The sequence below is a fragment of the Saccostrea echinata genome, unplaced genomic scaffold (genome assembly GCF_033153115.1).
Source record: "Saccostrea echinata isolate AGI-Se365-2 ecotype Australia unplaced genomic scaffold, CSIRO_AGI_Sech_v1 ptg000053l, whole genome shotgun sequence".
NCBI lineage: Eukaryota > Metazoa > Mollusca > Bivalvia > Ostreida > Ostreidae > Saccostrea > Saccostrea echinata.
Genome location: NW_026889802.1, coordinates 2852166 through 2867369, shown reverse-complemented (window position 1 = coordinate 2867369; position 15204 = coordinate 2852166). Strand labels below are relative to the sequence as shown.

General features: G+C 34.6%; 1 protein-coding gene across 2 annotated transcripts; it reads right to left on the bottom strand.

Moving 5' to 3' along the window:
- Nucleotides 1-3514: 3514 nt before the first annotated feature.
- On the bottom strand, nucleotides 3515-15148 carry LOC133204469 (uncharacterized). Of its 2 annotated transcripts, none has more exons than XM_061340208.1 (13): nucleotides 15061-15148; nucleotides 12381-12624; nucleotides 11859-11955; nucleotides 11557-11690; nucleotides 9042-9107; nucleotides 8793-8934; nucleotides 8529-8689; nucleotides 8265-8437; nucleotides 8043-8153; nucleotides 7874-7935; nucleotides 5787-5846; nucleotides 4414-4641; nucleotides 3515-4281 (listed from the first exon to the last, which is right to left on the bottom strand). In XM_061340208.1, exons 1-13 carry the CDS (start codon nucleotides 15111-15113, stop codon nucleotides 3791-3793), a joined length of 2022 nt encoding a protein of 673 aa, XP_061196192.1. In that variant the 5' UTR covers nucleotides 15114-15148; the 3' UTR covers nucleotides 3515-3790. The 2 variants fall into 2 exon arrangements, with proteins under 2 accessions (XP_061196192.1, XP_061196191.1); XM_061340207.1 differs by lacking the exon at nucleotides 11557-11690 and adding an exon at nucleotides 11148-11281.
- Nucleotides 15149-15204: the final 56 nt, after the last annotated feature.

Genomic DNA, 15204 nt, shown 5'->3' with positions numbered 1-15204 from the left:
TAAGCCAATTAGTACAAGAAATATTTAAGTTAAGCCATAAAATAAAAAAAATTAAGCCATAAAAAAAATGTGTCAATGTGACCCACTCTTTGGTTGACACTCCGGGTACCCAAGATGCATCAACTGACAAAGTTTGATAATTACAAGCCAATTAGTATCTGCAATAGTTAGATTAAGTCATGAATTGCAAAAGTATGTCACAGTGACCTACTTTTTGCTCAGTACATTCTGAGGACTCAAGATGCATCTACTGACAAAGACTGATGATTCTAAGCCAACAAGTATATGAAATATTTAAATTAAGCCATAAAATTGCAGAAAGTAGGTCAAGGTGACTTACTTTTTGGTTGACACACTCCAAGGACTCAAGATGCATCAACAGACTAAGTTTGATGATCATAGGCTTCCCAGTGTCCAAAATATGCTCCTAAAACAATTTGAAAATGAATACCTGTAAAATTCCAAAAGTAGGTCACTGTATCCTACTTTTTGATAAATCTGTTTTAAGGAAGCTCTAAACACAACAAAAAGTACTTTTTGGACTTGGAGAAAAATATATCATATAAAGGTGTGCATATTGGGACTATTCAGTTCATTTTCAACATAGGGTACCTGCCTTATTTCCGCAGGAAAAATGTTCAAAGACAATGGACTATTCGTGAACAGAAATCACTGTTGTTTACTTAGATTGGGAATATTAATGGAAATGATGAATTCAATTACTACTTTTTGGTTTAATATAAGCTAAGAATATTTTAATTTACTACAAATTGTATAATTAATTGTAAACAACCATTTTTTCTATCTTTCTTCTAAAGGCAGATCACTCTAACTGCATAAAACTACCCTTCAAGTAGAACTCTTTAGTGTGCAGTGTTTAGAGCTTCCTTAAGATCCCTAGGTGCATCAACTTACAAGGTTTGATGATTCTAAACCTCTAAGTATATGAAATAATGACCTTTAATGCTTAGAAAATGATAAGCCATAAAATTCAGAAAGTAGGTCACAGGTACATTGACCTACTTTTTGATTTACACACTTTAAGGTCCCATGATGCATAAACTGACAAGTTTTGATGATCATAGGCTTCAAAGTATCCAAGTTATGCATTAAAATTAAAATGAAAACCTGCAAAATTCAAAAAGTAGGTCACTATGACCTACTTTTGAGTCAACGATATGGGGTCCGAAGATGCATCAACTGACAAGATTTGATGATCCTAGGCCTTATAATGGGCAAAAAATCAAAGATTAAACAAAACATAAATTTTGGTCAACACTGAAGTGACCTTGAGACCACGCCCTTTGCCCCAGGGCGATTCCCCGTGCAAATTTTAATCTGCAACATATCCTCATCCTTGTATATAAGTTTGGTGATGTTCTGCCCAGTGGTTCTTGAGAAGATTTTTTTAGCAACCACTACTTTTGTTTTTATTTCCCTAATTATCTCCCCTTGTTTAAGGCACACATCCCTAGTTTTAGTATAAGCCCTTTGGCCAAGGATACTCTGTGACGAATTTGAGAAAAAGTTGACCAAGGGGTTCTTGAGTTATGGCCCATATTCTAAAAAATTTATGCACACTGCACAAATGGCCATAGCATTAGCTCTTTGAGCCTTTATCTCAGAAGAGCTAAAAATACTAGTACATATTCTTTGGTTAAACAAAACATGGCCCCAAGACCCACCATACCTTAAAATTTCACTTTTATGACACAACATTCGTTATCTTTCCAAGAAATATTTTAGTCCATTTAGTCTAGGGTCATATTACAAACATGATTTATATGTCGATGTTTATTATGAGCGATGCAGCACTGTGGTTATCGTGTTGGTCTCCAAGGAAAAAACTGGAATTTTATTACTTGTGTTCGAACTCCAAGAGTATCACATTTTTTTGTTACCATAGAATGAATTTTTCAGCAGATAAATTTTGTCATAATTTCAAACACTTCAATGATAAGAATTTTACTCACTCACTCACTGAATATGACATATTTATTACATTTTCAACAATGAAATACTGTGATTTATTTATTGAATAAAAGTGATATTCTCTCACAGTGTGAAAGGATATCAAAATGATATTCTCTCACAGTGTGAAAGGATATCAAAGTAAGTAAAAAATAAAGTCTGGCCTGTCATAAGATAGAGATAGTAACTAAGCATCTTGATAGAGCTAAAACTGCAAATTTCCTCCCAAATATGTTGCTAAAATCCATGCTATGTAATGTTTTCAATCACACAACTGCTAAGCTATGACGTCTCAACCGCTCAACTATGACGTCAAGCCTATGACACTGTGTTATGAAAAGACAGAGGCAGAGTAAAAATCAAAGAAAATGTAATAAACAGAAAATTCAATGTTTTGTAGATGAATATGGAATTTATTTCACTCGTGAGACAGGATTTTTCGATATTTTCACTCGTGCTTCGCACTCGTGAAAATATCAAAAAATCCTGTCCCACTCGTGAAATAAATTCCATATTCATCTACAAAACATTGAATATCCTCTATATATTTAAAGTTATAGGCATATTGCATGCCTTGTTCGCCCATCTCCTTTTCGGCATGTCTTGCATCTCCGTATATGCAAAGCATCAGTGTCACCTACATGTTGCACATCATTTTTCTCAGCAAGCTTTCTGCTACATTGGACATGCATCCTGTTAACTATTCATTTTTCCCTACATAAATATCATGTCAAACATGGGATATCTGCATTTCATCAGATTTGATCAGGTCTATAGTATGAAAATATTCTCTGCCACCTTATTCACTACATAATTGTAGGACATTGGACTTTTGTGAAAAGCGCCGACTTTTACAATCGACGACTTACTTTTACACTAGCACAATATACGGAAGCTCTTTTGCGATATAAATATAAAGCTTAACAGTTAATGAAACGATAATAATGGGCCATTTCAAAGCACATATTAAATTGTTTAGGAAGGGAACGGCAACCACTCTACCCTCAACCCCCTCCCTTCCTACATTGACCAACTCTTGCTTAGTTTTCCTTCCGGAATGTTTTTTCTTCCTTATTCGATTCCTTCAGAAAATGAGATCGAAAGGATATTTTACCCCTCACGAATAAGGTAATTTATGTAAATCTGCCTCTCATCATCTCTTGCGTCGATTCGCATGCCTGTAAATCATGTTAGTACCCCTAACACCATACCTATAACCACTATTAAAGTTTTCTTGTCTATTACCGATTCCGTACCTCCGTACATAAGGCAGGTTTAAATGCCAAAGTAAGCCGTCAACTGTAAAAGTCGGTGCTTCTCGCAAAAGTCCATTAGCAGCTAATTCACTGTATACCATAATTGCAAGTATGACAAATATACATGTAAAGCAAGTTTTCACTTTAAGATGTTTTGCAGCTATTGTAAAGCATTTTTCCATACTTGTAACCATACCAAGTAAAGCATAATCTTCTGTGCATAGTATTTTCGGAAAAACTTTGATGACTTGCATGTATTGAATCTTAGTCACAAAACAGATGGCATGTAGAGTTGAAGTTCCTTTTATTTTGACATGACAACAATAATGAACAAAAATTTGCTGTATTCCCAAAGACTTTGGGTGATTTCTATTATATGAAATTGTTCTTTGAATATCTCACTAAAATTGGTCACTTACACAAGTATGAATACCGAACTTAAAAAAATATATAAATAAAAAGAAAATGGCATGAGAGGAAAACATGATCACAGTAAAACAGATTCCTACCATAATGTAAAAATTACACATAAAAAAAAATCCTGAACTTAATAAGGGTTTCCATCACATAGGTGGTGGAGGGGGAGGATTTCCTGTGGGAAGTGGGGGCTGCCCTGATGATTGTTGACCACTCCAACTATTAAACATGTAAGCCATCTGGCTAGACCAGTCATTTCCACTGGCACTACTATTGTTACTCCTCTGCTGATTTCCATATCCATTCTGCTGTCCATAGCTTCCAGATGAAGACCCATTTTGGGAATAACTCTGACTTCCTCCATAACCACTATTTTGACTTTGGGACCCTCCCCCATACCCTCTTGCACCACTAGAACTACCCCTATCTGAGCTGGAGAATCGACTTCCACCTGACCGTGCAAATCCTGAAGAACTCCCTCCTCGACTGGAACCCCCTCTACCACTACTCCCCCCTCGACCTCCGTAACTTCCCCTGGAACTAACTCCACCCCTGCCTGATCCTCTATCACGTCCACCACCCCTGCCAAAGTCTCTGCCACCAAATTTGTCTCTCTGATCAAACCTGGATTTACGACCTGTCATTGTACAAAAAAAGGATTAAAAATTAGATCACTTCTCATGAACTGACATTCATTGTATGAAAATTTTACTTTGAAGAAAAATGTTGATCTTATATTTGGTCTTGAAAGCAATTCTATTAAGCTCACCTCCAAATCTGGCATTCTGGCTTATAGACACTAGTTTGGGATTGACCACTTGTTTTGCTTCTTGAAGAACAGAGATGAGATCATTTGCTTGTTTGGCATTATCTGGAGTGAAGAATGTGTAGGCAGTTCCTGTTTGTCCTGCTCTAGCAGTACGCCCAATACGATGGACATAGTCCTCTGAGGAGGAGGGGTAGTCAAAGTTTATGACAAATTTGATGTCTCCAACGTCTGTATATTGTTGCAGCATTTATTTTAGATGCACAGTGCAACAATAAAGGGAAAAAATAAGAGAAAAATTAATAAGAAAAGGCCAAACTGATTTTCACTGGAATAAAGAAATTTTATTATCATATGGAATTAATTATACAAAGTGTAGTTACTAAAAGTGTGACCATAAATGCATACTCCCGAGAACCTCACAATTCTCAACATCACCATAGGGTAAGACTCCAACTTAATCATTTCACAACTTTCTTTTCTCATATGCTATACATGTACTTACCTAGACAAAAAACTTACCAGATATCCTTGAACAAAGCTACTAAGAGACAGTGGCATATAATTGGAGTCTTGGTTGATGTACAGGGAGCATGCATCTCTATTTAAGTGATGGCCCTGGTACTTTGCTTCGACTGCTATGGGAAATGCACTCCTTTGTATCTTGATAAGCAGGTCTACCTCTCCTCTCTTCACAACACTTTTTTTCATCAACAGAATTCACAATCTGGCATGAAGGACTTCCAGCAGGAAATGTTTTGGGATACAAAATTGAACTCTGATAGAGTTACAACAGAGGTTTTTGCAGAGGTCAGGGAAGTCCATTGTTCATGCACTGTAGAATCCTGTTTTGTGTTGTGATAAGCATTTTAGAAGCAGAGCCTACATACGTCAAGCCACTTGAGTAGTGCATATTTAAACACTGGTGCCGATAATAAAAAGACTAGTTCTTATGTTCTTGTCTACTGTTTATCACAGATTTTATCTACTCTCGGTTTCCCAATATAATGGACAGATCCAGTGCAAGCAGTCGACGATAACGGAGCAAAGTCCCAATCAACAACCAGATGGCTGGGTAATGACATGACAGTCAGTCGTTTTATTAATTAGGGAGATCAGCGCATACATGTACCTTTGTTTGAAACAGAAAAAAAGAAATTATTTCTGCAATAAGTTTTGTTTAACATGATAATTTATTAATTTTTTTATTTTAGTATAAAGCATTTACCTCCCTTCATGCCAATTCACGAGTTTGTTTAATCATGCCATACCAGCCAAATGAATCTTCACTGAAGTTATATACTGTACTACTTATAAATCATATACACAAGTGTTGTTACAATGTGGTTGTTTTTAAAATGTAACAAATTACAAACCTAATCCTCTGGAGGCAACATCTGTGGCCACAAGAATTGGTGTCTGTCCTGATCGAAACCCTAAAAAGGAAAATATGAATAAAGTGCCTGCCATCAGATTCACGGCAGATTAAAGGCACACTCTAAAGCATTCCAATAAAACTAATAGGTTACTTTATATAGCGTCTAAGTTCTGACAGAAAGGCCTATGCAATGACTTTTTTACTTTAAAGGTGCTTGGACACAGATTTGAAGTTAATATTTTCTCAAATTTTCAGTATAATATCATAACTTATATGTTTTTATAGCATTTCACAAGGAAATAAAATAAAAAACTTATTTTATCTGGAAATTATTGAAACTAAGGATTTTGGGACGCATTTGATTGACACATCTATGCACTTTCAAAAAGTAAACTTTATCCTTAATACTTAAGAAAAGTAGAAATTTTGTTGTGCATTAATGAAAAATATTAAACTACCATCCAGAAAATAAAGAGTAGAATTATGATAAAAGCAAGACCAACTCACCAGTATTGACAGTCCTTGCTCAGTGATGTGTGCAGAGTTTAACGAATTGAACACACCCTTGAAACATAAACTGTTTTTGTAAACAGGGCATGAGCTCTGTTACTGTTAATGTTTACGTTTCACCAGGTGTGTTCAATTTGTTGAACTCTGCACACATCACTGAGCACGGACTGACAATACTGGCGAGTTGGTTTTGCTTTCTTACATTTCTACTCTGAATTTTCTGTATTATAGTTTGAATATATTTCATTAATACACAACAAAAATTTTACTTTTCTTAAGTATTAAGGATAAAGTTTGCTTTATGAAAGTGCTAGGATGTATCAATCAAACTCGCCCCGAAATTAGTGGTTTCAATAATTTCCAGATAAAATAAGTTTTTTATTTTATTTCTGTTTGAAATGCTATAGCAACATATAAGTCATGATATTAACCGAAAACTTGAGAAAATATTAACTTCAAATCCATGTCCATGCACCTTTAAAGAACAAATTATTTTTTGTTCAATCTGAGCCCGAACAGATGCTTTCTTATGTGATTGCGCTGTCAGTATAATTCAATATCATCTTGTTCCAATTATTTTTATGCCCCTCTTATTGAAGATTTGGGGCATATAGTTTATGGTCTGTCTGTTTGTTTGTGAAAACTTTAACCTTGCCCACAACTTTTGAATGGTTGGAGCTAGGGCTTTCATATTTCACCTGTATTCCTTTTGAAAAGACCTTTCTTTGGGTACCAACATATTTGAACTCTTGAACATGATGGTTGAGTTTGACCCACTTGGGTAAAATTATAATAAACTTTTGATAGGTTGAAAGCTTTCATATTAAAGTAGTATATTCCTTGTGACAAGATCTTTCCTTTGATACCAACCCTTTTTTTTTTTACCTTTTGATATTGACCTTGGAATTTGATCTACTTTTTACCTTCCCTTGGATACCATAAATTTTGACCTCATGACCTTGATGTTTGACCTACCATTGAAAACCTTTAACCTTGACCATGTCTTTAGATCTGGTGCTAGAGTTTTCATATTTCACACGTGCATTACTTGTGACAAGGCCTTCTTTTGGGTATCAACAATTTGACCTTTTGACTTTGACCTTGGAGTTTGACCTATTTTCAGAAAACTTAAACCTTGGGCATAACTTTTGAAACGTTGGTCCTAGGGCTTTCATAATTCACAAATGTATTTCCTGTTACAAAACCTTCCCTTGGGTACTAACACTCTGACCTCTTGACCTTGGAGTTTGAATTTCATTTGAGAAACTTGAACCTTGGCAATGAGCTGTCATAAGGGGGCGTTAGTGTTGCACAAACACATCTTGTTTCTTTATGTTTTTCAACTTCGTTATCTCAATCATCTGATATCTGAAGTTTAATCTCAGATAAGAGGTTTGACTATATATATTGTCAAACAACTTGTGTTTCCAGTGGCATTTACAGATCTGTATGACCTGGAAATTCCAAATCTACATACAGGCATGTACATAATGTCTTTATTTTTCAACACACTACTTCCTACCAATTATTAAGTTTTGTAATAAATTTTTAAAAGGGAGAACAAATTGAAAATACCATTCAACACCCAGTCTCTTTCTTGCTGAGATTTGTCTCCATGTATACACATCATTGGCCATCTGTTAGAGAGAGAGAAATACCATCAGTATGCATCTACTATATTCCCGAACAGTTTATCTCGTATGTCAATCGAGGCTTAATTTTGCTTTTTTTAATAACAACTAACCCTTCTCTTCTCATTCTTCTGGTAATATCATCAGCTTTTCTCTTCGTCTCTGTAAAAATGAGGGTCTTATTTTCTTTTTCCTGCATGATTTCCTCTAACAATTTGGTAAGTCTGCAAATTATAAGAAATTGTTGACATACAAATATACAAACTACTGTAGAATTTTATTCTCCTTTAGCAATGTTAAATGATCTTCATTTATTAAAAAAACAAATATTTTACTTGAATTCTTTTTCATTTTCATCACAAACATCAATGATCTGGAGAATGTTGTGATTTGCGCTAAGCTGAAGGGCACCAATGTTTAACTGGATGTAATCCTTCAGGAAATCCTCTGCCAACTTTCTGACATCTTTGGGCCAGGTGGCACTCCACATCAATGTCTGTCTGTCAGGCTACAATTATCAAGTAAATATGCAATTTCAATAACCTGTTTAAATTCCCACTCTGTGCTCTCTCCTCCCAATTCAATTTTTCAACACTTACTCTAATTTGTTCCACAATTTTTCTGATCTGAGGCTCAAACCCCATGTCAAGCATTCTGTCTGCTTCATCCATTACAAGGTAAGTACACCTCCTGAGGTTTGTTTTTCCTGCCTCTAGGAAGTCAATCAGTCTTCCAGGTGTGGCAATGCAGATTTCTGCTCCTGTAAACAACAGAAAAATTATTCATACCATTTCAGTGATAATTTATTTATTTATTTAACTTCTCTATATCCCAACTAGTTTAGTGACAAACAAATGAATTACCTCTCTCCAAATCTCTGATTTGTGGTCCCTTTGGGGCACCACCATAAACACAAACATTCCTAATTCTAGAGGCATGACCAAATTCATTGGCAACTTCCTGTACTTGTTGAGCAAGTTCTCTGGTAGGAACCAACACAAGAACCTGAAAATATGCAATAATACAAGAACATGAAAATATGTACAATTCCTTTATAAAAGGTTTATTTCTCAGCACAAATGTAGTATTGTTGTCAAATTTTAAGTACTTACAATTGGCCCATCATGAGGTTGCAAGTGAGGTTGATGATTTATGTGGACAATGGATGGCAGTATAAACTACAATACAGAAAGGAATGCATAAAAAAACATACTTCTCATAAAAAATATACTTTATCACACCTAACATAAAATTCATATTATCTTCTAACTAGAAGTCTGACCAGTCAGCAAGGGCCCTGCCAAGGGGTAGAAATATAAGGGTGCAGTTTAGGGGATGAGAATTTTACTTGATTACAAAATTAAATTTAGATATATATAAAGAAGAATAAGCAACAGAAACTGCTAAATATCCAACAACCTGTAAATAGTGTCCTTGTATTTACATAAGGCAGTAAAAACATCATATCTATAAAAACTCAATTAAATGTATATTTAAAGAAGAATGAAGCATGTATTTTCTAAAATGCCAGCCTTCAGTGAATGCAAACATCACCCAGGCTTGACCTTAACTTCAAAACAAACATCAGTTGCAGACAAAGGTGTTAATTAATTTTAAAGTGACAGAAAGATAACCCTATAAAATTTTCTGCAACCAGCAAGATAATCAATCCCAGGGGATTAATTATACTGCTCTCTCAACCTTTTCTTCTAAGTTTACAATAAGAACTTTTTCAGCAATGATAGAATGAGGTTATTATCTAAATACCTGTTAAAACAAATACTATTCTTGAATTTACATAAGGCAGAAAAAAAGAAAGAAAAGAGGAACAGAAAAAAATAAAATAATAATAATAAAGATATCTTTATTTATTACTTGTTTTTAGAATTCAATAAAATCATAACTCATTGTGTATTTTACCAAAATAAAGTATGAACATTATTTAAATCAACATTTCAGAGAATGTAAACATCATTCAGAATTGACCTTCACTTCAAAACAAACTTTATTTGCAGACAGAGGTGTTAATTAAATTAATCTCAATGTGACAGCTAAAGATAAATGCTTTGGGTTTTCTTCAAGTTAATTAATCCCAAGAGACTCATGGCAGCCTTTCATAGTTTACAATAGGAACATTCTCAGCAGTTTTCTCTCTTTGCCCATTCACTCTTTATGCAAAGTTAATAAGGAATCTACCCCACCACCCCAGCTCCAAACCAGATGACACAGAGAACCAAACTTAGCATCAAAATATGTCTTATTGCCTATTCAACCAACATACCAAATTTGAATTGGTCAACCCTAAAAAAAAGTTATTAGAAAAAAAAACAGAAAATTCGGGGACGGAAGAATGACAGACGGACAGACAGAGTGATTCCTATAGGGCACCCGCAAATCCTTGCGAGGCCCTAATAAAACATCTTTTATTTGTTGAATTTTCCCTCTCATGTAAGGTCAGATTTGAGTTCAGTGACTAGATTCAATTAATATCATGCACATAATATGTATTTAATTTTATCATTGCTCTCAGTAGAAAGGAATACAATGCATTTTGGAAGGAAAAAAAAACAATGTTACAAAAAGTTTCCTATTATGAATTGTCAGATTAACTCATAATGCTTAAATGTAGTGATTTATTCGTTCATTATTATTTGTTTCTCGATACATATATTCAATAAAAAATTAGTCGTCAGTATCTGAAATGAGAAAGAGTCTCTTACAGATTATCAAATCATGCTATGAGACAAGGTCTAACTTGAATTTTCTCTGCTTGTATTTATGCACCAGTATCAAGAAACAGCTAGGATTTTATGCTACTGTAAACACTAGTGCATCTCCATTTTTCAATAACTAAGCTTCAAAAACAAGATATTGTTATCCTTTCATAAATGAACATTTTCCTTTCCCATACCTTTCTATTTTCACATGAATAACATTTATAATCTTTTTGCTAAATCAGAATGAATTGAATTAAACTGGCAATACAGTGAAATCGTGTTTGACTCGTTCTTCTAATATCCATTAATTCTGTTGCTCAGGAATCCAAGCTCACACTTGACTTAACATGAACCTTAAAATTCTCAACATTTGGCAATGACAATGAATTTTAAATTACTACACCAAAGGGGGGAAAACACTAACATTATTTATGTGATCTGTTCTTTAGACGAAGCATGCAGGAAGTGAACACCAACTCCAGTGCCTGGTCAGAGACTTACCCCTGCTGTCTTCCCAGACCCAGTCTGGGCAATCCCCACCACATCTCTTCCTGACATAGCTACTGGCCAACTTACAGTCTGGATACAAGTTGGCCTTGTCCATCCCAAACGCCGAAATGTGGACATCACATAATCTACATATACATGTAAGCCTAACATATCATAAATGCTTGATTAATGGCTTGACCACGCTTGTGTATACTGAACTAACACATCAGAATTTCAGTGGTACTTTCATTAAAGAAACCCCTTCCAACCCCCCACCCCCCCAATCATTCGATTTTACACTTCTCACACAATAATTATTTGAATAATCCAATTACACACATTTTATCAGACATGTTTGTCATATGATACAGCAAGCAGTGACCTTGAGCCCTTCTCTGTCCTTGGTTGACTGCACACTTACCCCTGCAGTTTTACCAGAGCCAGTCTGGGCAATGCCAACACAATCCCTTCCTGACAGTGCAACAGGCCAACTGACAGTTTGGATCGGTGTAGGACATGACCAGTTCTGTCTTCTAATAGAGGACATCACATACTCTAAACAGATTAATACACATTAAAAAAATACTTGAAAAGACTGGTTAAACTTCAGTTGTATTTTAAGAATAATTTATCATGAAAATACCTCCAGAAGATTCTTTGCTGAAAAACAACATATGACTGTTGAATTAAAATCTGCTATACTCCTTGTAAATTATTTATTACCTGGGAATCCTCCTTCATCAAATGTGAAAATTGGTTTTGGAATATTTAATCCCTTGACTGTGACTTCATGTTCATTATAAAATTGTTCAATTTCCATCTGCAATAAAGTTTATAATTTATCAATACTGCTGTGTGTTTATTTCATTTATTAAACTTTAGAATAGTATACCAAATATTGAAATTACTGAGGACAAGGATTATAGCTGATTATTATTCAAATAATTGTTGATACCAATGTTCTATGCATAAAAAAATTAGGATTATACAACTGGAATGTTGCAAATTCTCTTCTTCCATCACAAATGAAATTGGCTTTTCTGTAAAATCAACTAAGTATTCTATTCCTACTATTTTGACATGAAAGAATTCTTAATTTTTACAAGTTCAGCACATAAAAATGGGTGTTACTTTTTGTTGGATGTGTTTTTGTTGCATAATGTACATCCCTCTTAAGAAAATAGTGCACATCATATATGATAGACAGTTATGTTAAAAACAATCATTGCATAGTGGAATACTAACCTGTGATCTGTTGGATACATTTGGATGTTCCACATAAAAATTCTTCTCAAACTTTGGCAATCTTGACAGGTCCCACCTTGGCTTGCGTAGATTTTCTCCTGGTTGATGACCTTTACCCATTTTACCTCCTCGCATTCCACCTCGGTCCATTCCAAATCTTCCTCCTCCCCCACTTCTAGGGCCTCCTCTATCTCCAAACTTTGATGAACCAAAGGCTTTAGGCAAGCCACTACCACCTCCAAATCTGAAATGGTGGTTGCAATTATACCATTCTCGCAAATGTACTTAGTGAAATCAGAATATTCAATCATCTGCATTTTTTTTCTCTTTAAATCCAACCAAGTGAAACTGCTATATCATTAAACACTGAATTGTCTTTCACTGATCATACAAAATTACAAATGCAACAAAGGTTTCTGTATGCCCCGATCTTTCTTGAAAAACAAAACTGACAAGGATACTAATAATTTACATCTGCACATAAGGATGTAAATATGATAAAAATACAAATCCATCAGATCTGATAATTTAAAATATGGAATGTTGAATAATTGACCGACATTAAAATAAAAGAGTAAAGGACTACAGTGTCATTGAATGAATATTGTGCAAGGGCACCTGAACTTTTCTCAACAAGTTGCAAATAGAAGCCTAAGACTACAAGATTTAGTGATAGAAAAAAACGCATGGAAATGGCAGGGCTATGCAAATTGGTAGGCGTGAATTACACTCAATATGAAAATGAAATATCTTGAGCATAAATTCAAAATGATTTACACTGAGGAAAATTATGTGCATTCTTTGTTTAAACTTCTAATCATATTTCCGGCACTTTCTAACACTAATAAAATCCAGAGAGGTAATCAAAAGTTCGCGTGGAGCATTGATAGGATAAAGTAGCACTAAATCCTTATTAATACTATAAGTTTTTATTGTTAAAGTACCAATATAATTTATAGGAGTGAAACGGTTCACCGCGGTATCAATTCACTGCGGTATTTTTTCTCAGTTTGATACACAGTGCAAAATCTCTAATTTTCGGTTCGGTTCATTTTTCGGTCGGGATCGTTATTCAGTCGGGTTTGGCGTAAGTTAAAACACGTTACTCAGTATAAATAAGTATAGAAAATGTAAATTTTTGATGAATGATAGTTTGTAAAATAATTTTTGACAGTCAAATAATTCTAATCAATTTCTTCTTGTAAATTTGCAAATAAAAATTCGTAAATTAAGTGACTAGATTTAGTAAAAGAAAGCATAAAACAAGGTTGAATTTGATTCCTTCTATCAAAATGTATTGTATCAAAAATAACCGTACCGAGACAAAATTATACAATATGTATTGAACCGTGAAGGAGGTTGCATCCTTTCATCCTTAATAATTTAACCAACAAAGTAAACATTGAAGTATAAATCATGTTATCAAATATTTGATTGCTATTTTCCATTCGAATATTCGCCATTTACTATTCATTTGCCAATATTCAAACATTCGTTTCAGCTCTAGTTGCACCAGAAAAAAGGTTAGAAACATTGACTGATGTGAAGTATACCATGTGTTGTTGTTAGTTTTACTTAATACAGCACCAGAGCAGAATTTGCCACAATCTGCTTTGGGTGTCGGGTGGTTACGTTCCGATTCCGTGTTCGACCCGCGTGGTTACGACCCAAGTGGTTTCGACCTACTCTAATATATATCCCAACATGTCAATACCTGAGTACAGGGATATACACTGTGCGGTAAACAAATGGATAGGCCTATTCGGTAGCTGTATATTGTATGGCTTCAGAGATGTGCGTGTCAATAGGTAGTTGTTTTCGTATATGTAGTCAACATGCAGTGAGGTTTCCTAACATTTTTTTCTACTATCGCAGAGCATGGATGTTGATAAATTTGATTTAGTAATGAATTATATTTGAACAGTTTTCCATAAAAAATAATCAAATACTTCTTCAAATGTACCGTGAACACATATGCACTGTCTAAACAATGTACGTTTCTCCAAATTAAATTTACATACGATAATTAACACAAATATACGTGGTCGATATAAAAAAAAATGTAGACGAAAATATAAAATGTTAAACTGTTGAAAGTGTTAATTAATTAATTTCGTTCCGAAGCAATTAATTGCTTTGGAACGAAACCACTCGGGTCGAACATGGATTCGTGTCGAAACCACGCGGGTCGAACAAGTAATCGGAACGTAACCACCCGCATTCCTGCTTTGCACGCCCTTTGCTTCACTTGTGAAGCTCATTATTGTAAAACATTGTTTAAAACATAACAAAAGCAACATCTTCTTAAAGAAATGCTGAAATTAAATTGGGGGAGCCAAGAAGGATATGGGAATATTTATTTTTTTGATTCAATTAACTGAAACAGCGAATGTTTCTTGGTGAACAGACTTTGTGGTTAGTTGAACCAAATTTGCCCATTTCACATGACATTTTAAAAAAAGCACCTTGTTGTAAAACTTTCAAAACCTATATATTTGATCAATGTCAATACAGAGTAATACTTTTCAAGATTTTAACAGTACAAATACTTTAAATCCTGAATCAACAAAAATAAAAATTATTCAAAATGGCCACGTTTATAGACCTCTTTGTCAATACTTAAAAGCCTCTCTCTGTTCTTTAACGCCTTTAGAAACTGTACAGACAAAAAACTGTTTACCCTTTTCTGTCTGACCGACCAGAAGAATCGAACATTCTGTCTCTATAAGACATCTTGAGTTTCGTCGAAGGATATTTTTCTCTCTCAACCACGGCCCAAACTATCACGATGCCGGAAATAAGTATTAAAGCGCATGACGTCATT

What these genes read in the sequence shown, in the direction of transcription:
- LOC133204469 (XM_061340208.1), bottom strand. Translation starts at nt 15,113, where the DNA reads ATGTCTTATAGAGACAGAATGTTCGATTCTTCTGGTCGGTCAGACAGA. An exon ending in GCTCTGGTAAAACTGCAGGG is followed by an intron (nt 9,108 to 11,556) that starts GTAAGTGTGCAG and finishes TCTGTATTGTAG; the next exon opens with TTTATACTGCCATCCATTGT. An exon ending in TGTTGCCTCCAGAGGATTAG is followed by an intron (nt 4,642 to 5,786) that starts GTTTGTAATTTG and finishes AACAATATACAG; the next exon opens with ACGTTGGAGACATCAAATTT.